Source organism: Phyllobates terribilis, unplaced genomic scaffold, assembly GCF_046119375.1.
Source record: "Phyllobates terribilis strain yellow unplaced genomic scaffold, ASM4611937v1 Scaffold_9__5_contigs__length_417890890, whole genome shotgun sequence".
NCBI classification, from domain to species: Eukaryota; Metazoa; Chordata; class Amphibia; order Anura; family Dendrobatidae; genus Phyllobates; species Phyllobates terribilis.
In genome coordinates this window covers 394207324-394231309 of record NW_027362769.1, presented here as the reverse complement: position 1 = coordinate 394231309, position 23986 = coordinate 394207324, and the positions used below count along the sequence as shown (strand labels likewise).

Here is a 23986-nt window from a genome sequence, read left to right as displayed (position 1 = left end):
TATCTATGTTTCATTGAATTGTGTTTAATATCTGGACTTTCTGTCCCTCAAAGTTGCTCGTATCCCGCTCCTGTCGTGCACGGATGGCTCATCGTCCTCAGGGTTCACGGGCACTGATGTGAAAGTGTAACGGTGTCTGTCCGAGGCAGCCGGTCTGCCCCCCCGAGCGTCCGGCCGCTGCCCCCCCCGAGCGTCCGGCCGCTGCCCCCCCGAGCGTCCGGCCGCTGCCCCCCCCGAGCGTCCGGCCGCTGCCCCCCCCGAGCGTCCGGCCGCTGCCCCCCCCGAGCGTCCGGCCGCTGCCCCCCCCGAGCGTCCGGCCGCTGCCCCCCCCGAGCGTCCGGCCGCTGCCCCCCCGAGCGTCCTGCCGCCCGAGCATCCTGCCGCCCCCCCCCCCCTCCCCGAGCATCCTGCCGTCCCCCCCCCCCCCCTCCCCGAGCGTCCGGCCGCTGCCCCCTCCGAGCATCCTGCCGCTGCCCCCTCCGAGCTTCCGGCCGCTGCCCCCCGAGCATCCTGCCGTCCGTCCCCCCCCCCCCCTCCCCGAGCGTCCGGCCGCTGCCCCCCCTTATTACAGGGAGATGTGTATACCTTATGTAGCAGAGGAGACTGAGCGAGCAGTCTGGGGTCAGCATGAATTATGGGGGAAGGCCGAGGAAAGACTCAGGGATAAGCCATCAGTTCACAGGATTAGAAGTACCAAAAATAGCGCCCCCCTTATCCTTGGGTTGTGTCTGGTATTGCAGTACTCGTAACTGGTTTTGGAAGAAAGTCGTCATGTGTTTCCAATCCTGGACTCGGCTTTTAAATCTATATTGAATCCTGCACAACTCTGTAAATCCTTTCCTTCACTTATATTAAGAGATGAGCACAGAGATTCCCGGCCTTTGTCCTGCGTCCACTTTTGCAAACTTTCTCGACCGTCAGTCGAATACCGGCGTCCGGGGTGGTTCCTCTTGCAATAATTTGGCCCCTTCGACGTCATGACATTGTGGGCTTAGTGCATATTTCATTGCTCATCTCTACTTATGTGGTTTGGATCCGGGGGACGTCGTATGCTCTACACTTGTTCCATCCGGAGCTGCATTCACAATTCTGTCTCTGGTGATCATCAGTACTGACTGACACTGAAGCCCCATGATGCACTGCACGATGAGCTGTGAATATTGTACTGTACCCGATGTAAATGCTGTATTACCCACAATGCACTACAGCCGAGCATGCTTTGTGAAATACGCTGACCAAGCAGAGCCGGCCTACGAAAAGACTAAAAAAATGTCAGAATTGTGATTGCAGCTCTGGCTGCGACTCGTTCTGTAGGACACAGATGCTTCTTACGTAATGAGATTTAGAGGTGGAGCGATACTCCTACACCGTCATGGCGTCATTCCTGCCGTTATTGGTACGCAGCGACTATTCTGAGATTTTAATTCTATATTATTTTATGGGACCAGATCAGAGGATTTCCATGACGCAGGCTCGGTGTTCAGCGGCACACAGCTGGCGACCTGTATAGTGTCCGGGTGTCGGCGGCTGGTACTTGTGGTAGTTCTGTGTCGCGCCCTCTCCCTGTCCCCGCTGTATCATTCCTCCGATCACGCTGTACAATGTAATAAAGATTTCTGATATCACACGTGTGTAGTGGGGTCTCTGAGACTGACGTCCGACTTCTGCCGCTTTCGGGGAATGATCAGGAAGAGAGATGTCGCCCACATCAGATGTAGTCTCATCGCCTGGATAAGGAATAGAGGGATACTGCCCACGGAGGGCACCAGAGAGGAAGCTCTGACCTTTCCCCCTCTCATTGTGGATGAAGGGCGCTTCCCCCTTCTTGTATAACCCGTCTATTCCCAGCTCCTTCCTGGCTTGTATCCGAAACCTGCATAAGGAGGTGACGGCCAGGACTGTGAAGAGGGAGAAGCGACTTCCATCCCAAGGGAATCTGACCTAGATCCTCCCCGATGTGCAGCCGGCGGGTCCAGCAGACGCTCCGCTCTCCCCCCTATGTCATAGAAGAAGTCCCGATGATGTCATCAGCGGACGTGACCCGCGGGCACCAGAGAGGAGGCGGTCCTGCAAGGTCACCAGAGAGGAGGCGGTCCTGCGAGGTCACCAGAGAGGAGGCTGGTCCTGCGAGGTCACCAGAGAGGAGGCTGGTCCTGCGAGGTCACCAGAGAGGAGGCTGGTCCTGCGAGGTCACCAGAGAGGAGGCTGGTCCTGCGAGGTCACCAGAGAGGAGGCTGGTCCTGCGAGGTCACCAGAGAGGAGGCTGGTCCTGCGAGGTCACCAGAGAGGAGGCGGTCCTGCGAGGTCACCAGAGGTCACACATCTGCTTTAGGCTCATGGGGAGAATTTATCAGATTTTTGGGGTTTTTATGGAACAACATTGTAAATATTAGTGACGTTTTGTGGTTGTTCAAAAAAAAAAAAAGTGCATATTTAGATATAAAAAAAGTATAGCACCATTTATTTCTTTACACGTTTCCTTGTAGAATGTAGAAAAATATCACAAAAAAATTTAATTTTGAACAAAAGGATTCAAATAAATAATCTGGATATTTTACTGTTCTAAAAATTCCTGGAAATGTCCGGGGTGGAGGCCGTCCAGCCTTTATGACGACTGGATAGGTTCACCCTGTGGTAATCCGGCACCGCCGTGGTCCGGTCTCTACAATCATCCGATCGGTCACCATGACGCCACTTCTGGCGGCGCCGCTGGCAACCCATGAGGTTCTCCCCTCCAGGTCCTCGACCAGTCGGGGGTCTTTCTCCTTCAGGACGTTGCAGAACTCTTCCTCCGCTCCCTTCCTGACTGTAATCTTTAGGAGTTCGTCGTTTATTATGGAGCCTGGCGACTTGGAGCGTAAGAGCGTGTCCTCCTCGTCCCCATCAATGACGCCTCGCACCCGCAGGTCCAGCAGGATGGGCGGCAGCAGCGGCAGGCGGTTACGCAGGCTCTTGTAGTTCTTCTTTATAAAGATATTTAGTTTCATATTGTTTTATTTGAAAAGGAACAATAAATTCGGTGACAATTACCCCACGCAGGGGGAGTATAATACTATTCATGTCCATTTGTCCCTTCGCTTTTTACATTTTTACAGTAACACATCAAACAAATACAAATAAGACTCCAGACTCAACATGGGCAGGGGAGGGAATGGATATCCAGAGGTTTTTTATAAAGATTTTTGAGACTAGAAAAAAAAATGAAAATGACACAAACTACGTGACACCGCGGCTGCGTTCACAGATTGACAGCAAGTTCCGTTTTTTTGTCATAACTTTCAAAAATAATGCGGTTTTACTGCAATGTGTGAACGCAGCCTAAGATTTAAGATATCCCCCCCCCTCGTAGATGAGATACCAGCCACATCGCCCGAGAGATCTTCACCCCAAGAGATACCGGCCACATCGCCCGGAATATCCCTCCAGAGATACCAGCCACAGGGCCCGAGATATCCCCCCAGAGAGACCAGCCACAGGGCCCGAGATATCCCCCCAGAGAGACAAGCCACAGGGCCCGAGATATCCCCCCAGAGAGACAAGCCACAGGGCCCGAGATATCCCCCCCAGAGAGACCAGCCACAGGGCCCGAGATATCCCCCCCAGAGAGACCAGCCACAGGGCCCGAGATATCCCCCCAGAGAGACAAGCCACAGGGCCCGAGATATCCCCCCAGAGAGACAAGCCACAGGGCCCGAGATATCCCCCCCAGAGAGACCAGCCACAGGGCCCGAGATATCCCCCCAGAGACACCAGTCACAGGGCCCGAGATATCCCCCCAGAGAGACCAGCCACAGGGCCCGAGATATCCCCCCAGAGAGACCAGCCACAGGGCCCGAGATATCCCCCCAGAGAGACAAGCCACAGGGCCCGAGATATCCCCCCAGAGAGACAAGCCACAGAGCCCGAGATATTCCCCCAGAGAGACCAGCCACAGAGCCTGAGATATCCCCCCAGAGAGACCAGCCACAGGGCCTGAGATATCCCCCCAGAGATACCAGTCACAGGGCCCGAGATATCCCCCCCCTGAGATACCGGCCACAGGCCCGAGATATTCCCCCAGAGAGACAAGCCACAGGGCCCGAGATATCCCCCCAGAGAGACCAGCCACAGAGCCTGAGATATCCCACCAGAGAGACCAGCCACAGAGCCTGAGATATCCCCCCAGAGAGACAAGCCACAGGGCCCGAGATATCCCCCCAGAGAGACAAGCCACAGGGCCCGAGATATCCCCCCAGAGAGACAAGCCACAGGGCCCGAGATATCCCCCCAGAGAGACAAGCCACAGGGCCCGAGATATCCCCCCAGAGAGACAAGCCACAGGGCCCGAGATATCCCCCCAGAGAGACAAGCCACAGGGCCCGAGATATCCCTCCAGAGAGACAAGCCACAGGGCCCGAGATATCCCCCCAGAGAGACCAGCCACAGGGCCCGAGATATCCCCCCAGAGAGACCAGCCACAGGGCCCGAGATATCCCCCCAGAGAGACCAGCCACAGGGCCCGAGATATCCCCCCAGAGATACCAGCCACAGGGCCTGAGATATCCCCCCAGAGAGACCAGCCACAGGGCCCGAGATATCCCCCCAGAGATACCAGCCACAGGGCCCGAGATATCCCCCCAGAGAGACAAGCCACAGGGCCCGAGATATCCCCCCAGAGAGACCAGCCACAGGGCCTGAGATATCCCCCCAGAGATACCAGTAACTGAGATATCCCCCCCAGAGGTACCAGTACCTGAGATATCCCCCCAGAGATACCGGCCACAGGGCCCGAGATATCCCCCCAGAGATACCAGTACCTGAGATATCCCCCCAGAGATACCGGCCACAGGGCCCGAGATATCCCCCCCAGAGATACCAGTACCTGAGATATCCCCCCCAGAGATACCGGCCACAGGGCCCGAGATATCCCCCCCAGAGATACCAGTACCTGAGATATCCCCCCCAGAGATACCGGCCACAGGGCCCGAGATATCCCCCCCAGAGATACCAGTACCTGAGATATCCCCCCCAGAGATACCGGCCACAGGGCCCGAGATATCCCCCCCCAGAGATACCAGTACCTGAGATATCCCCCCCAGAGATACCAGTACCTGAGATATCCCCCAGAGATACCGGCCACAGGGCCCGAGATATCCCCCCCAGAGATACCAGTACCTGAGATATCCCCCCCCAGAGATACCGGCCACAGGGCCCGAGATATCCCCCCCCAGAGATACCAGTACCTGAGATATCCCCCCAGAGATACCGGCCACAGGGCCCGAGATATCCCCCCCAGAGATACCAGGGCCCGAGATATCCCCCCCAGAGATACCAGTACCTGAGATATCCCCCCAGAGATACCGGCCACAGGGCCCGAGATATCCCCCAGAGATACCAGTACCTGAGATATCCCCCCAGAGATACCGGCCACAGGGCCCGAGATATCCCCCCCAGAGATACCAGTACCTGAGATATCCCCCCCAGAGATACCGGCCACAGGGCCCGAGATATCCCCCCCAGAGATACCAGTACCTGAGATATCCCCCCCAGAGATACCGGCCACAGGGCCCGAGATATCCCCCCCAGAGATACCAGTACCTGAGATATCCCCCCCAGAGATACCAGTACCTGAGATATCCCCCCCAGAGATACCAGTACCTGAGATAGTTCTGTTCCCTTTGCTCGGCATTGATAATCTTTCCAGGTCATCTAAAAGTAAAGTGACAGCACATTTGGTATTTCGATGTTTTATTGACTTCTTTTCCTATTCAGACCTGGATTCAGCTCATGACGTATTCTCCTTCTATACCCCGGTAGTCTCGCTGTGCTCCCCTCAGGCCATATACACACATCCATGTGAAATGCCTGAGTGCTGTCCTATTTTTTTTATCAGCCGGCACTTTGACCCATAGAGTGGAATGGATGTATTCACACATCTGATAAAATCACGTGTCGGAGAGTGAGATCCGTGAGGCTCAGATCAGGGCTTATTCTGGTCTGAATACTCCGATCAGAATCGGCCATTAAAGTTTATGGAGATCCGAGGAAAAGCTCCTGATCTGCTTGAGAAAGAAATCTGTCTTTCTCTTGGGTGGTAACACCCAGATGTATGGATGCAGCCCACCCTCCTCTGTAGTTCCAGTTGTCGTCCCCTGCTCCAATAATGACATCAGGACTCAGTGACTGGTGAGAAGAAATATTCATATTTCCCCAGGCTCGGACTGGCCCACGTTGGAACCGGAGAATCCCCCGGTAGGCCCCTGTGAAGGAGCGCTAATGAGTAGTGCTATTACACTTTATTCACAATTTTATGAAAAAGGTATAATCTAATCATCTATTAAACAAGCTAGCCAAACTAATATTACATAGAAGCAAAAGTAAATTTGCATACTAGGGTCAGGTCATTTTTGCATGTAGCTGAACAGTAGGCCACAGGAAGCGATGTTACTTGTGGGCCTTTGCTAACCCAGTCAGACACTGACTACAATAAATACAGTTGTGCTCAAAAGTTTACACACCCCGGTAGAATGTTTGTCTATACGCAATACACATCCTTGTTTAGTCACCTGGCCCATATGTTAAACTGTAATTCACTAGACTGTCGGCTCTTGCATGTTAATTAAGCTGGTCCACTATTCAATTTCCTACTTGTATTCTATTGTACAATCCTACATATAAGTCTCAGCTCAGACTGCAAATGGCGGAGGGCAGGAGGGAGGGGAAGCGGGGTTTCAGAGATATTAATATTTTCATATTCTCTATGACAAGTTGCTTAATAAAAAACACTTTCATATATAGTGCAGTGCACAATGCAGGTCTCTTTGCACACTGTATAGCTTGCTAAAAGGCACAAGTTTTAGTGAGAAAGGCCAAAAAATAAACAAGTAATAAAACGTTTTATGGTAGCTGCAGTGTGGTCCCTGTGAGGAGCTGCCCACTTACTAAGGACTATTAAGACTTTTTCCAGCACGGAGCACCGATTTTTGTCAATCTTATTGTTGTATTTTGTTTAGAAATTTGCTTGCTGTGTTTTTAATTAGTGATTTGTTTGCTCATCAGTTCAGCCTCAGGTATCAATGCTTTCTTTCAGTGACCTTATCTCAGGAGCGTTAAACCATTGTTTAAACAGCGACTAGGCCCATTGTGTAAAGCCCCCGTCTCACATAGCGAGATCGCTAGCGATATCGCTGCTGAGTCACGGTTTTGGTGACGCAACAGCGACCTCACCAGCGATGTCGCTGTGTGTGACACTTTGCAGCGATCAGGCCCCTGCTGTGAGGTCGCTGATCGTTGCAAAGTGTCCTGGACCATTTTTTGGTCGTTGGCCTCCCGCTGGCCAGCACACATCGCTGTGTGTGACCAGCGGGACCAACGATCTGGCTGGTAACTATGGTAAACATCGGGTTACTAGGGGCACGCGCGCACTTAGTAACCCGCTGTTTACCATGGATACCACTCTGCTACGGTGCACGGAGGCTCCCGCGCACCGTAGCAGAGTGGTATCCATGGTAAACAGCGGGTTACTAGGGGCACACGCGCACTTAGTAACCCGATGTTTACCATAGTTACCAGCCTGCTCCTGCTTGCAGCAGGCTGGTAACGGGAGCAGGACATCGTGGAACGATTCTTTCCACGATATCGCTGCTCCCCTGATCGCTGGTGAGCCTGCCTGTTTGACAGCTCACCAGCGATGTATTAGCGATGCAGCAACGATCCCTGACAGGTCGTATCGTTGTCGGGATCGCTGCTGCATCGCTTAGTGTGACGGGGCCCTATGTGTTGAAAGTAGATCCAGTGGAGCCATCACCACAGGGGGTCTCACATGCAGACCCAGGTGATGGGTTTGACCTGAGAAAAATACCTCCACTAATGCACACTGAGCTTTGGGGGGAGGGTGAGAGCAGTTCTGCCCATTCAGGGGGCTTATCCTAGTGAAGGAGAAAAGAAGCCACATGTTTAGGGAGTTGTTGGTAAAATGATGTCGGAGGGAGAGGAGCTAGACTGAGGTCTTGTAGATCAGGTATGGATGGATGGTCTATAGTGTCTTGGAGATCAGTACCGACGGGGCTGGATGAACGAGCTACAGTTGTGGGATATGTCGTTGGGATTTAAACTTTCTTAAAGGACTGTTGCTACTGGATACCTGTGCGTCCATCGTTTTATCTGTCATCTGGAGGATCGTGGACTGTGGCTGCAGACTATACTGGCTGGAGAAAGGAAATCTGTGGGCCAACCAAAAGTTGGGAGACAGTAAGTATCGCCTGATACAAAGTCAGTGGAACTACTGATCCCAGGTTGGGAAGTTGAGGACTGAGAGAACTGTATTTTGGCCATTTACCTGTAGTTGTATTACCATGGATGTGAGGAATAAAATATTGTTGCATCGTTAACCTGCCTGGGTTATTATTTACAGCCCACAACCCTAGAGTCAATTCCCCTGGTGGGCCCTAGGCACCCCAGTCCAACTCTGACTGAGCCCCATGAGGTCGACATGGTCCAGGATTTATTGCATCCAATTATCATAATCTTGGACTTTGTGTTGTTTTGGGACTTGTGAGGGAGGGGCGGAGACCTTGATTTCTCCGGTAAGAGACTGGTTGGCCCTAAAGAAGTCTCACCAACCACAGAGCCTGACGGGTTTCCCTTCTGTGTAATGATGGGAGATGAGGAGGTAGTATCCCCGGAAGCCGACATTTCTGAGATAGGGGAGACCAGAGAAAATTTTGGGATCCGCCCAACATAGAGACCTAACTCTAAAAGAAAGGTTCAACAATGTAACCGTTATAAAAGGCATAGCACAGGAGCCAGGGGCCGACCTCACATTACCTTATTTTATGGTGAGTGGGGACTAAGGTCAGAGCGGAAATAGTGGAGCAATTGCAGGTACCAGGACGCTATAGATGGAGGGTGTTGGACAGGGTCCATTCTCATGTCTTGGGTGTCCTTCAGGGTGTCGATAAAACTCAAGAAGGGGTCAGGCGGAAGTTCTGTTGACCCGTATGTCACCGGAAAAATCCTAAGATATTGCAAGTCATGTCCCACCTGCCAATGAACCACTCCCACCTCTCACTTCCGTAATCCCCTCGTGCCACTACCCATCAAGGCATGGCAAGAAAGGGACCCCGTTGAAACTCAATGTTTGCTGGTTAAGCCAGAAGGGGACATTGAAGGCGTCACAATAGCCGAGACACTGTCGAAGGCCCAAAAACAGCAATGTTGGGAATTGCTGCAGCAAGAGCGGGACCTGTTCTCAGGTTTTCCGCGGTGTACAGATGTCATAGAACACGAGGTTCTGACGGAACCCCATGTGCAGGTCAATTCGAAAGCCCTACCAAATTCCAGAGGCCCGCCCAGAACTGACCCCCAGGGAAGTGAAGTGAATCTAAGAGTGGGTGATCTAACGTGGTTGTCCTTATTTCAAAACCCAATGGAGAATGGATGTTCAGTAATGGTTATCGGAAGCTGAACGAAGTCTCCAAGTTCGGTACATATCCGACGGCGCGTATTGCTGAGCTGATCGAGAGACTTGTGTCGACAAGGTACATAACCACCTTGTATCTAACAAAGGGATATTGGCAAATCCCAATGTCACAAGAAGCCAAGGAGAAGACAGCTTTCTCTACACCCGACGGTTGCTTCCAATATGTCCAGATGCCATTCGGACTGCAGGGAGCTCCGGCCACCTTCCAGAGGGCCATGGACCGGATCCTCGCACCCTATAAAAATTACGCCGCAGCATACCTGGATGATATCATAATCTTCAACCCGGATTGGAGAAGTCATCTGGGAAAGGTCCAGGCAGTGTTTGATGCACTTAGGAAGACCGCGGTTCTCTATAAATCCCCAAAAAAATGTGCCATGGGGAAAGAGGAGGTCAATTACTTTGGTTATGTAGTAGGTAGAGGCGAAATCAAACCCCAGATCAGTAAAGTGGACGCAATCCAGAACTGGCCGAAACCACTCTCAAAAAAGTAAGTTAGGGGATCTCTGGGAATCGTGGGGCACTACAGGAGGTTCATTCCAACTCTGCCATGGTGACCGCACCCGTGACTGACCTCCTTAACGGAACAAAATCAGTCATGGCCAAATGGATGTCAGAGAGAATCCCGTGTCTAGTGGTAGAAGGTGCCAACCCCATGGCTTTAAGCAGAAGGGGGAGGTATGTAAGGTGACTGTTAGACACATAGTGGACAGGAGATAAACCTGAAGTAATGCTTTAGTCCATATAGGACTAAAAGGGGTTAATCGGCTATGATAGGTTGATTATGAGCAGCTGAACTCACCTTATCTCCACCCCTGGGTGTGGTTCACTTGGTAAAATGAGACCTGTTTGTCTTACACATGGTGTGTGTGTGTAGAGGTGTGCAGATCTTCTGGATTGAGTGCCTTTGCTAAAGGATTAAGAAGCTTGACTCTCTGCCAGGCGGGCTAACCAGCACTATTGTATGGACTTGTTACTTTATGTTTCACCTTGTGTCGGACAAAGACTGTATTTAAGTTTTCCTGTGATGTGGTTTATGACGACTGAAATAAACCAGTCGGACTTTAAACAGAAACTGTTCCTGTGATAACTCAGATCGTTCTCAAGTGAGTAGCATTCTTACATAGTGAATGGCGTCATTCACATGTGCGTGATATTTCGCAGACTGAGCAGATTCGCGGAGGCATGTCCGATGTAGATCAATATCAACAATGCAAGTCTATGGTTCATGAAGAAATCGGACAATACTTGGATGACCTCTTTGTGCTATCTATTTTTCAAGGACTTATAAGATAGGGAAAAGATAGAAAAACTGATGAAACTCAGAATACAGGAACTTTTCTTCATGTTACCGCCTCTTTTACCAGCCAAATTCTGTTACTGTCATCTCTTCCTTGTGCAGCCTTATGTGACTCCACATGTTGAAATGCAAGAACTTTTCTTTATGTTATCACCCCTCCTTCCAATCACTTATTTTACTGTGTACAGGCTCAGTGATACAAGGTGGAAATACAGGAACTTTTCTTCATGTTATCACCCCTTTTACCAGTCACATTCTGTTACTGTCATCTCTCCCTTGTGCAGCCTTGGGTGACTCCACTTGGAGGTTTCAGGAACTTTTCTTCATGTTATCACCCCTCCTTCCAATCACATATTCGTACCTTGTACAAGCTCAGTGACCACAGTTGGAAATGCAGGAACTTTTCTTCATGTGATCACCTCCAGTCACATTCTTTCAGGGTCATCTCTCCTTTGTGCAGTGTTGGGTAACTCCACTGGGAGGTTTCAGGAACTTTTCTTCATGTTATCCCCTTCTTACTATTCAACTTGTTTTTGTTTTTTTTAATCTATCTTATTTTTTTTGCAAAACCAAAGAAATGAGCCGGAGCTTTCCACAGACAGGTGGCTGAACAGTCAGGACTGTATCCTGCTCTGGTCGGCTGACACAGGGTGAAATTTTAATACCAGAGACAGGTTAGGACCGTCCTGTTGGGGTCACCTTGTCGCGGTGGGACGGCTTTTAAGCTTTTTTTTTTTTTTTTTATCAAAATAGTGTTGTCTAAGTCCCATATGTTGTTCACATGTACTATTACTGTTTACTTACTACATGGTATATGCTCATTTAGTTTTTTTCTTGGGTTTTTAATTTTTTTTTTTTTTTTTTTTTTTTTTACCAAATGTTTTAAAGATGCCTATGAAGGTAAAGTGCCGGGTGTATTTATTTTTTACACTCTGTAAGATAGAGCGTTACATGTTGCGGTTGCGTCTACGAGCGACGTGGACACACGAGGAGGTCGTCATTTCATGCATAAATATTTTATTTCATTTCATGCTCAGTTCATACAAAAATGTGCAGAATATACAAACATCGCTGGTTCACGTGACATGCTCCTCGTATATTAGTAAAGTTTCCTGCAAGAACATGATATAATAAAAATACATTCTCAATACCCCCCCCCCCCGATGCCCACCCCACAACAGGTATATAAAGAAAAGAGGCAGGAGAGAGAGACACGTGGACGGCGGCAGCCATGCTCAGCGGGTGCAGGACCCGCCATGCTCAGCGGGTGCAGGACCCGCCATGCTCAGCGGGTGCAGGACCCGCCATGCTCAGCGGGTGCAGGACCCGCCATGCTCAGCGGGTGCAGGACCCGCCATGCTCAGCGGGTGCAGGACCCGCCATGCTCAGTGGGTGCAGGACCCGGGGGTCCGAATGACTAAATGATGTGGGGTCTTATGTGCAGCGCGGCGGCATCTAAGCCTGACCAGTCTAATATACTGGTGCAGAATTTATACTGGTGCAGGCCTTTACTGGCCACGTGTCCTAGACGATGCACTAACTTCAAAGGGATCTGAGTCCCAAAGGCTCGCAATCTACCTGCAAATAAAAAACAGAAGCAAATGCTGCTCGCCCGCCACTACAAGTCCCAGCATGGCTATAAAAAAAATAAAAAAGTTCAAGTGTCTCTCTCTTCTCTAGGAAAATCATTTCACCTCGTCTTTCCATCACTTTCCCTCTCTCCCCCATAGAAGAAAGAGGGGTGAGGAGCCCTCCCCTGCGTGCATGTACTACAAGCAGCATGCAGGACCATAGGTGAGTATTACAGGTAACAGTCATCAGATAGTAGACGGATAGATAAGGAGACAGCGGCCGGCCGGAGTGAGATGCTCTGCAGAGGATTCTTATCCCTGATGTGGAAGGATGAAGGGTTAAATCGACCCAGCCAGCTCCTCCGTGTGACCAGTGTAGGAAGGGAGAGGGTTAATAATACTGTGAAAACCAGCCTGAAAGGTTATAGTGCACATGGGAGAATGAAGGTGAGATGCTCTGCAGGCCGGTGAGTGAGGATCTGCAGAGCTTTTAGTAAACAATTAGTGATGTCTCATGATAGGCAGGCCTCGGATTGGATGGGGAGGAGGGAGACGTGCTCTGCTGTCTTGTAGCAGATGAAGGGTTAATAGATCGGTGCCCTGCAGCACCAGAGGTGAGTTCATTAATAATACATGCACCTGCTATACATACAGTGACCACCGGAGGTCACCACTGCACCGTTAGAGATAGACCAATGAGGACATCAGCAACATTGTAATAGTGTGTGTCTGCGGAGTAATGTGTGCGCTGTGTAATGTGTGCGCGGTGTTAATGTGTGCGGTGTAATGTGTGCGCTGTGTAATGTGTGCGCTGTGTAATGTGTGCGCTGTGTAATGTGTGTGCTGTGTAATATCTCTATGGTTTAATGCGTGCAGTGTTAATGTGTGCGGTGTAATGTGTGCAGTTTAATATGTGTGTGTGATGTAATGTGTGTGTGACGTAATGTGTATGGCAGAATATTTGCAGTAATATTTGTGGGAAAAGAGTGCAGCATAATATATGCAATGAGATTTTTGCGGTGTTTGTGCGGAGTAATGTGTGCAATCAAATTTGTGCTGTATAATGTGTGTGGCTGGATATTTGCAGTAATATGTGTGGTGGAGGAGTGTGCGGTATAATGAGAACAATGTATGTGGTGTAATGTGTGTGGCGGTACATGTGAAGTATGTGCAGTGTAATGTGTGTAATGGTACGTGTGATGTCTGAGCGGTGTAATGTGTGTGCTGTGTGTGGGGGTATGTGTGATGTATGCGCGGTGTAATGTGTGTGATGTGTGTGGGGGTATGTGTGATGTATGTGCGGTGTAATGTGTGTGATGTATGTGTGTGCTGTGTGTGGGGGTATGTGTGATGTATGCACTGTGTGGTGTATGTGGCGGTACATGAGATGTATGTGCTCTGTAATGTGTGTGATGTATGTGCTGTGCGATGTGTGTGGGGGTATGTGTGATGTATGTGCGGTGTAATGTGTGTGGGGGTATGTGTGATGTATGTGCGGTGTAATGTGTGTGATGTATGTGCTTTGTGATGTGTGTGGGGGTATGTGTGATGTATGTGCGGTGTAATGTGTGTGATGTATGTGCTTTGTGATGTGTGTGGGGGTATGTGTGATGTATGCACTGTGTGGTGTATGTGGCGGTACATGAGATGTATGTGCTCTGTAATGTGTGTGATGTATGTGCTGTGCGATGTGTGTGGGGGTATGTGTGATGTATGTGCGGTGTAATGTGTGTGGGGGTATGTGTGATGTATGTGCGGTGTAATGTGTGTGATGTATGTGCTTTGTGATGTGTGTGGGGGTATGTGTGATGTATGTGCGGTGTAATGTGTGTGATGTATGTGCTTTGTGATGTGTGTGGGGGTATGTGTGATGTATGTGCGGTGTGATGTGTGTGATGTATGTGTGTGCTGTGTGTGGGGGTATGTGTGATGTATGCACTGTGTGGTGTATGTGGCGGTACATGAGATGTATGTGCTGTGTAATGTGTGTGATGTATGTGCTGTGCGATGTGTTTTGGGTTAGATGTGATGTATGTGCGGTGTAATGTGTGTGGCAGTACGTGGGATGTATGTGCTGTGTGATGTGTATGACGGTACGTATGATGTATGTGCTGTATGATGGGTGTGGCGATACGTGTGATGTATGTGCTTTCTTTCCTGTCGTTATTAGTAGGACAGGATCAGGTTCGGATATATGTATGTATCACAATGGGATGAGGAGACACACAGGCACTCACAGGAGTCGTCATCCGCTCACACTCAGACACACTCACATCCTCTCACACTCGCTCCCGGGGTCTCGCTCATTTCCCTGGCTGGTGTCTCTGTGGAAATGTGAAGGATTTTCTATGAAACGTTGGGGTCCCCTCACCCCGTGATGTCCGCAGAGGGGAACGGACTGGCACCAGTTCACAAGACTGCAAAAAAAGAAAGAACAGAGGTCAAAAGTCATCGTCCACCCTGTCCCCCACAGTTCAGCACATGGTATCACACATGAAAGCATTAGATACAGTGGCTTAACATACAGTGCCTTGAAAAAGTATTCATACCCCATGAACTTTTCCACATTTTTTTCACTCTACAGCCGTATTCTCATTTCCAAGATCCTATCCCAATATGTAGTAGGTATAATAATAATAATAACATCAGGAAATACCTCCAATTACAAATGCAGTATAGTTCTTCTGATAAGCTATGTCGCTTACCCCATGTGCAGGGCATTGCAGTAGCTTAGGTATCCATGGTAACAACCACTCTTATAGTGACAATTAATTGTTAGTGGTCATGACCATGGTTACCTAAGCTACTGCAATGCCCTCTACATGGGGTAAGTGACATAGCGAATCAGAAGAACTATACTACATTTGTAATTGCAGGTATTTGTTAATATGTTACTATTACAGCTAGTACATATTGGGATAGGATCTTGAAGATGGGAATACCTCTTTAAATGTATTTTATTGAGATTTTATATGATATCAACACAAAGGAGCAAGAATTTGTGACTCGTAAAGGAAATGATACGGGGTTTACTAATTATTTACAAAATATAAATCTGATAATTGTTCTGTGCATTAGTACTCAGCCACCTGCAGCCTGATGCCCCTAAATAACATCCTGAGTGACCAATCACCTCCAGAAGTCACATAATTAGTACATTGCGTCTACCTGGGTGTGATTGCTCCTCAGTATAACCACAGCTGTGCCACAGATTTGTGTGAGAACATTAGGGATCAAACATCATCAGGAAAACCAAGGAGCCCACCAGACAGGTGAGGGATAAAGCAGAAAATCAAGGAGGCCACCAGACAGGTCAGGGATAAAGCATAAAACCAAGGAGCCCACCAGACAGGTCAGGGATAAAGCAGAAAACCAAGGAGCCCACCAGACAGGTCAGGGATAAAGCAGAAAACCAAGGAGTCCACCATACAGGTCAGAGATAAAGCAGAAAACTAAGGAGCCCACCAGACAGGTCAGGGATAAAGCAGAAAACCAAGGAGCCCACCAGACAGGTCAGGTATAAAGTTGTGGAGAAGAGGAAAGCAGGGTTAGGTTATAGAAAATAGTCTGAGCTCTGGACATCTCACGGAGCATCAATCCATCATCCAAAAACTGAAGGAGTATGGCACAACTACAAACCTAGCAAGACATGGCGGTCCACCTAACCTGACATCCCAAGCAAGGAGATCACTAATGAGAGAAGCAGCCAAGAGGCCCATGGTGGCTGGAGGAGCTGTAGAGATCCACAGCTCGGGGGGGGGGGGGGGGGGACTCTGTCCACAGGATGACTATCAGTCGCATACCCCACAAATCTGGCCTTTATGGAAGAGCAGCAAGAAGAAAGACATTTTTGAAAGCCATAAGAAGTCCTATTTCCAGGTTCCAAAAAGCCATGTAGGGGACGCAGCAAGCATGTGGAAGAAGGGGCTCTGGTCAGATGAATATTTGGGCTAAAAACAAAATGCTACAGTTGGGGAAAAAAGTATTTGATACACTGCCGATCTTGCAAGTTTATCCCACCAACATAGAATGGAGAGGTCTGTAATCTTTATCGTAGGTCACTTCACCTGTGAGGGACAGAATCTAAAAACAGAAAATCACATTGTATGATTTTTACATAATTAATTTGCATTTTATTGCATGAAATAAGTATTTGATACAAGAGAAAACAGAACTGAATATTTGGTCCAGAAACCTTTGTTCCAATTACAGAGGTCAGACGTTTCCTGTAGCTCTTGACCAGGTTTGCACACAATGCAGCAGGGATTTTGGCCCCCTCCTCCATACAGATCTTCTCCAGATCTTCCAGGTTTCGGATCTGTCGCTGGCAACATTGAGTTTCAGCTCCCTCCAAAGATTTTCTATTGGGTTCAGGTCTGGAGACTGGTTAGGCTACTCCAGGACCTTAAAATGCTTCTTACTGAGCCACTCCTTAGTTGCTCTGGCTGTGTGTTTTGGGTCATTGTCATGCTGGAAGACCCAGCCATGACCCATCTTCAATGCTCTTGCTGAGGGAAGGAGGCTGTTGGCCAAAATCTCGCGATATATGACCCCATCTATCCTCCCTTCAATAGTTGTCCTGTCCCCTTTGCAGAAAAGCACCCCCAGAGTATGATGTTTCCCCCACCATGCTTCACGGTTGGGATGATGTTCTTGGGGTTGTACTCATCCTTCTTCCTCCAAACACGGCGAGTGGAGTTTATACCAAAAACCTCTATTTTGGTCTCATCTGACCACATGACCTTCTCTCATGCCTCCTGTGGATCATCCAGATGGTCTTTGGCGAACTTCAAACTGCCCTGGACACGTGCTGGCGTGAGCAGGGGGACCTTGCGTGCCCTGCAGGCTTTTAATCCATGACGGCTTAGTGTTACTAACGGTAATGTTTGAGACTGTGGTCCCAGCTCTCTTCAGGTCATTGACCAGGTCCTCCCGTGTAGTTCTGGGCTGATTCGTGACCTTTCTCAGAATCATCCTTACCTCATGAGGCGAGATCTTTCATGGAGCCCCAGATCGAGGAAGATTGACAGTCATCCTGTTTTTCTTCCATTTTCTAATTATTGCACCAACAGTTGTTGCCTTGTCACCAAGCTGCTCGCCTATTGTCCTGTAGTCCATCCCAACCTTATGCAGGTCTATAATTTTGTCCCTGGTGTCCTTAGATAACTCTTTGGTCTTGGCCATGGTGGAGAGGTTGGAGTGTGATTGATTGTGTGGACAGGTGTCTTTTATGCAGGTAACGACTTCAAAAAGGTGCAGTTAATACAGGTAATGAGTGCAGAGTCGGAGGGCTTCTTAAAGAAAAACTAACAGGTCTGTGAGAGCCAGAATTCTTGCTGGTTGGTCGGTGATCAAATTTAATGCAATAAAATGCAATTTAATTATATAACAATAATACAATGGGATTTTCAGGTTTTTATTTTTAGATTCTGTCTCTCACAGGTGAAGTGACCTACGATAAAAATTATAGACCTCTCCATTCTATGTAGGTGGAAAACTTGCAGTGTATCAAATACTTATTTTCCCCACTGTATGTGTGGGGAAAACTAACACTGCACGTCACCCTGAAAACACCATCCCCACCGTCACACATGGTGGCAGCATCATACTGTGGGAGGCTTTTCTTCAGCAGGGCAGGGATCTGGTCAGAGGTGATGGGAAGATGTATGGAGCTAAATACAGTGCAATCCTGGAGGAAAACCTGTTAATCTCCAGAATACTTGATACCGGGGTGTAGGTTCACTTTCCAGCAGGACAACGACCCTAAACATCCTGCCAGAGCAGATTCCTGTGTGTGAACGGCCCAGTCACAATCCAGACCCAAATCCCAGAGAATCTGTGACAAGACGTGAAAATTACTGATCACAGACGTCTCCGTCCGAACTCACTGAGCGAGAACGAGTGTGCAAAGAAGACGGGGCAAAATGTCACCTCTAGATGAGCAAAGCTGGAGAGACAGACCCCAAAAGACTTCAGCAGAGAAAGCTGGAGAGACAGACCCAAAAAGACTGCAGCAGAGAAAGCTGGAGAGACAGACCCCAAAAGACTGCCACAGAGAAAGCTGGAGAGACAGACCCCAAAAGACTGCCACAGAGAAAGCTGGAGAGACAGACCCCAAAAGACTGCAGCAGAGAAAGCTGGAGAGAAAGACCCCAAAAGACTGCCACAGAAAAAGCTGGAGAGACAGACACCAAAAGACTGCCACAGAGAAAGCTGGAGAGACAGACCCAAAAAGACTGCAGCAGAGAAAGCTGGAGAGAAAGACCCCAAAAGACTGCCACAGAAAAAGCTGGAGAGACAGACCCCAAAAGACTTCAGCAGAGAAAGCTGGAGAGACAGACCCAAAAAGACTGCAGCAGAGAAAGCTGGAGAGACAGACCCCAAAAGACTTCAGCAGAGAAAGCTGGAGAGACAGACCCCAAAAGACATCAGCAGAGAAAGCTGGAGAGACAGACCCAAAAAGACTGCAGCAGAGAAAGCTGGAGAGACAGACCCAAAAAGACTGCCACAGAGAAAGCTGGAGAGACAGACCCAAAAAGACTGCAGCAGAGAAAGCTGGAGAGAAAGACCCCAAAAACTGCCATAGAAAAAGCTGGAGAGACAGACACCAAAAGACTGCAGCAGAGAAAGCTGGAGAGACAGACCCAAAAAGACTGCAGCAGAGAAATCTGGAGAGACAGACCCCAAAAGACTGCCACAGAGAAAGCTGGAGAGACAGACCCAAAAAGACTGCAGCAGAGAAAGCTGGAGAGAAAGACCCCAAAAGACTGCCACAGAAAAAGCTGGAGAGACAGACACCAAAAGACTTCAGCAGAGAAAGCTGGAGAGACAGACCCCAAAAGACTGCAGCAGAGAAAGCTGGAGAGACAGACCCAAAAAGACTGCAGCAGAGAAATCTGGAGAGACAGACCCCAAAAGACTGCCACAGAGAAAGCTGGAGAGACAGACCCAAAAAGACTGCAGCAGAGAAATCTGGAGAGACAGACCCCAAAAGACTGCCACAGAGAAAGCTGGAGAGACAGACCCAAAAAGACTGCAGCAGAGAAAGCTGGAGAGAAAGACCCCAAAAGACTGCCACAGAAAAAGCTGGAGAGACAGACCCCAAAAGACTGCAGCAGAGAAAGCTGGAGAGACAGACCCCAAAAGACTGCAGCAGAGAAAGCTGGAGAGACAGACCCCAAAAGACTGCAGCAGAGAAAGCTGGAGAGACAGACCCCAAAAGACTGCAGCAGAGAAAGCTGGAAAGACAGAACCCAAAAAGACTGCAGCAGAGAAATCTGGAGAGACAGACCCCAAAAGACTGCAGCTGAGAAATCTGGAGAGACAGACCCCAAAAGACTGCAACAGAGAAAGCTGAGACAGACCCCAAAAGACTGCAACAGAGAAAGCTGGAGAGACAGACCCAAAAGACTGCAGCAGAGAAATCTGGAGAGACAGACCCAAAAGACTGCAGCAAAAGCTGGAGAGACAGACCCCAAAAGACTGCAGCAGAGAAAGCTGGAGAGACAGACCCTAAAAGACTGCAGCAGAGAAATCTGGAGAGGCAGACCCCAAAAGACTGCAGCAGAGAAAGCTGGAGAGACAGACCCCAAAAGACTGCAGCAGAGAAAGCTGGAGAGACAGACCCAAAAGACTGCAGCAGAGAAAGCTGGAGAGACAGACCCAAAAGACTGCAGCAGAGAAATCTGGAGAGACAGACCCAAAAGACTGCAGCAGAGAAATCTGGAGAGACAGACCCAAAAGACTGCAGCAGAGAAATCTGGAGAGACAGACCCAAAAGACTGCAGCAGAGAAATCTGGAGAGACAGACCCCAAAAGACTGCAGCAGAGAAAGCTGGAGAGGCAGACCCCAAAAGACTGCAGCAGAGAAAGCTGGAGAGACAGACCCCAAAAGACTGCAGCAGAGAAAGCTGGAGAGACAGACCCAAAAGACTGCAGCAGAGAAAGCTGGAGAGAAAGACCCCTAAAGACTATAGCAGTGACTGCAGAGAAAGGTGGTCCTACAAAGTACTGACTCGGGGGCTGACTACATATACACGTCACAATTTAAGTACATATAAGTTTGTGGGTGTAACGCGAAAAAATGTGGAAAAGTTCACGGGATGTGAAGACTTTTTCAAGGCAGTGTACAGTACACCCTGATGAGATTAGATACACGGCTCAGCAGACAGTATCACATATGACAAGCTTAGATACAGTATAACATGTTATTCCATTTTTCTTCCTGTAGTACATTAGTCGGCAGCGGCCTGGTATCGCTCGCTCCCCCTGGTGGGCACAGCGCCACTTCTCTGCCATCTTCCCCTCTGTTCTCTGTGGCCTCTGCTCTCCTGTTTCCTATTTTTCCCTTTTTTCATGGCTGCCGCCTGTATTCACCGCGTTACTTCCAGACCACAGAGGATGCAATTTTCTCTTAACTCCTCTGGGCCGCAGTTCACAGCTGTCTAGACGGAGCCTCGGGTGTCTCCAGCAGAGCGCCGCCCCCTATCTGCTGCACCGTCAGCTTCCCGGCGGGCGATGCCAGCGCATGGCGCAGAAATCCATAACGCAGGCTGGCTCGCTGCCCAGGCCAGCGCCACATTCAGAGCCGGCATCATTCTTACATGTAACGTGGGCACCATCTGTCAGGCCCCAAAAGAGCCACCACCCAACAGGAAATCATGGAGGAAGGCAGAGCGCCCTCAGATGAAATATTAACCAGGGATAAAGCACTTAACGTCTTTTATTCCAGCAACACAAAACCACACGGATCACGTGCGAACATCCAAATGACTTCTTATAAATTGTCTATAAAAGGATTTATTTTTTTTTCGCAGGCTCTGTTTTTCCCTGGACGTTGCTGGCTACAGAATGAGTTACCTGAGAACCCCTAAGTGAGCGCGTTCCAACAGGAAGTTTTGTAACTCTTTCATCTGTCTTTTTGTAACCTCCTCTGTGCTGATTTATGACCACAGACCACATCACAGGAGAGAAACTTTCATAACATCGTAAAGAGGAGTTACGAACTTCCATCAGTACATGAGCTCACTCATGGATTCTCAGTTAACTCATTCTGCAGCCAAACAAAGAGCCTGTAAAGGCTAAACACTGAAAAATTTGTATTGATTTATTCTTAGCCTAAAATATAAGCATTTAAATAAAAAATAAAGTTGCCCATATCCTTTTATAAGAAAAAAAGTTACAGAGTTTTATACTATAAATTTTAATATCCATCGTCACAACCATTGTTCCAAAGCTTCTAAAGATGGGGTGGGCAATGAATGTTCCCGAGTGGCCACGTGAGAGACACTGACCATTGTAGAGGCCCAACCAATAGACTGAAATTAATTTGGCTCAATATTAACATTATTAAATTATTATTATTATTTAATTTATTTTAATATAAATGTTATCACTTAATATTGAGCAGAATTAAGTCTGTGACTCGCTGCTGCCGCTGATACATGTGATGATGGGGGTGATTGTATTCTTATCTGTAGCAGAGAATCACAACCTCATAATTTACTGCTGTTCATAGAGTTTATAAATCATAAGTAAATCATACGCTGCGGTCATTCCACCCTTGTGCAATGATCAACAGCCCCAAACACAGCCTCCCATACAGTATGATGTCCCACAGCCCCCCAAACACGGTGATGCCCCCAGTCTACCCCTGCAGCATGATGGATCTCACAGCCCCCCCAAACAGTATGATCCAGCACAGCCCTCCCACACACACTATATAATGAACCCACAGCCCCCATCCATACAATGACCCCCCACAGTATGATGTCCCACAGCCCCCCAGACACTATGATGCCCCCAGTCTACCCCTGCAGTATGATGGATCTCACAGTCCCCCCAAACAGTATGATCCAGCACAGCCCTCCCACACACACTATATAATGAACCCACAGCCCCCATCCATACAATGACCCCCCACAGTATGATGACCCACAGCCCCCCAGACACTATGATGCTCAGGTCTACACTTGCAGTACGATAGATCTCACAGCCCCCCCCAAACAGTATGATCCACCACAGCCCTCCCAAACACACCATATAATGGAAACACAGCCCCCATCCATATGTTAAAACCCCCACAGTCCCTCCCCAACAGTATGATGGCCCACACAGCCCCCCACGCACTATGATGCCCCCAGTCTACCCTTGCAGCATGATGGATCTCACAATCCCCCCAAACAGTATGATCCAGCACAGCCCTCCCACACACACCATATAATGACTCCACAGCCCCCCAATCCATATGATGTCCCACATCCCCTCCCCCACCGTATGATGCCGTCATACACAGCCCCCCACATAAGATGATGTCACAACAGCCCCCCACATTGTAGAATGACCTGACAGCAAACTGTGATACGGTCCCCACATCACCTCAAACAGTATGATTCTCCTCAGCCTCCCACACACAATATTGATGGCCACCAAGCCCCCCACATACGTAGTATGATGTCTTGAAAGCCCCTCAAACTGTATGATGGCCCCTCTCGCCCTCCCCCCCACACATAGTATGATTACCCACAGCAAGATACACAATGTGTTGGCCCCACAAGTACTAAATAATGATGAAAAAACCCCCACCCAATTATGACTTACCTCGCCCCGTTCCCCCAGCGCTCTGCTCCTGACTGCACCGTGTGTGGACTGAGGCTTCTCGCAGCAGGCGCGATCGAGTGACATCATGGTGCCTGCTGCTCTGGGACTCAGACGCACAGGCCGAATGGTGGAACCGGGAGGTGACGTCTCCCTTTTTCACTATAGCTGAAACAGAAATGCCGGTGGGGTTGATGGCCGCCCCATTGTGCTCCGGCTGTCCCAGCTCACGGGGGAACGCCACTGTTTTCAGAGCTCTGTGAAAACCGCAGCAAAACCGGGCCATTCCCATGAACGGATGCACCTCAGTGGTCCTGCATCTATCCTGTGGACACGCAATATATATTATTTACAGGACAGCCTCATGTCATTTAGAGGGAAAAAAAATAAATGTCACAACGAGCAGAGCCAAAGAGAAGGAAATATACGACCACAGAGATGCAGGCGGCCATTACTGACGAGAGGATGAGATGGGACCAGAAAAGCAGAAGAGACCTCGAAAGATTGAATGGAAACCCGAGAGATTGATGGAAAGTGAAATTACAGGAGAGAGAGCGAGTCCTGTGCGTCGTTTGTCTGTCACGCTTCACCGGATCCTGCCACCGGCTGCTGACCCGCAGCCCCGCTCCACTGGAGCCCTGACATGGCACGACTAGGAGGGGGCTCCTCATTGTGCCTGATTAATGGGGAGACCCGGCGGCCTCTGTCATATCTATCTGCATTTATGCATCAATACAGTCAGGGCCGAAAGTGGTGGCACCCTTGAAATTGCTCCAGAAAATGAAGTATTTCTCCCAGAAATGTATTACAATTCCACATGTTTTGTTCTACACATGATTATTGGCGATCAATGGGATTTAGATCCGGACTCATTGCTGCCACTTCAGAACTCTCCAGCGCTTTGTTTCCATCCATTTCTGGGGGCTTCTTGAAGTATGTTTGGGGTCATTGTCCTGCTGGAAGACCCATGCTCCAAGACGCAAACCCAGCTTTCTGACACTGGGCTCTACATTGCCACCCAAAATCCTTTAGTAATCTTCAGATTTCATGATGCCTTGC

The 23986-nt window shown here is 49.2% G+C and overlaps 1 protein-coding gene across 1 annotated transcript in view; it reads right to left on the bottom strand.

Moving 5' to 3' along the window:
* Positions 1-13593: 13593 nt before the first annotated feature.
* Positions 13594-23986, bottom strand: part of PRRT2 (proline rich transmembrane protein 2) — a 36134-nt gene continuing 25741 nt past the window's right edge. Inside the window, exon 4 of the mRNA XM_073648784.1 lies at positions 13594-14748. Coding sequence (XP_073504885.1) covers positions 14741-14748 — 8 coding nt within the window. The 3' untranslated portion in view covers positions 13594-14740. The remainder of the gene's footprint in view (positions 14749-23986) is intronic.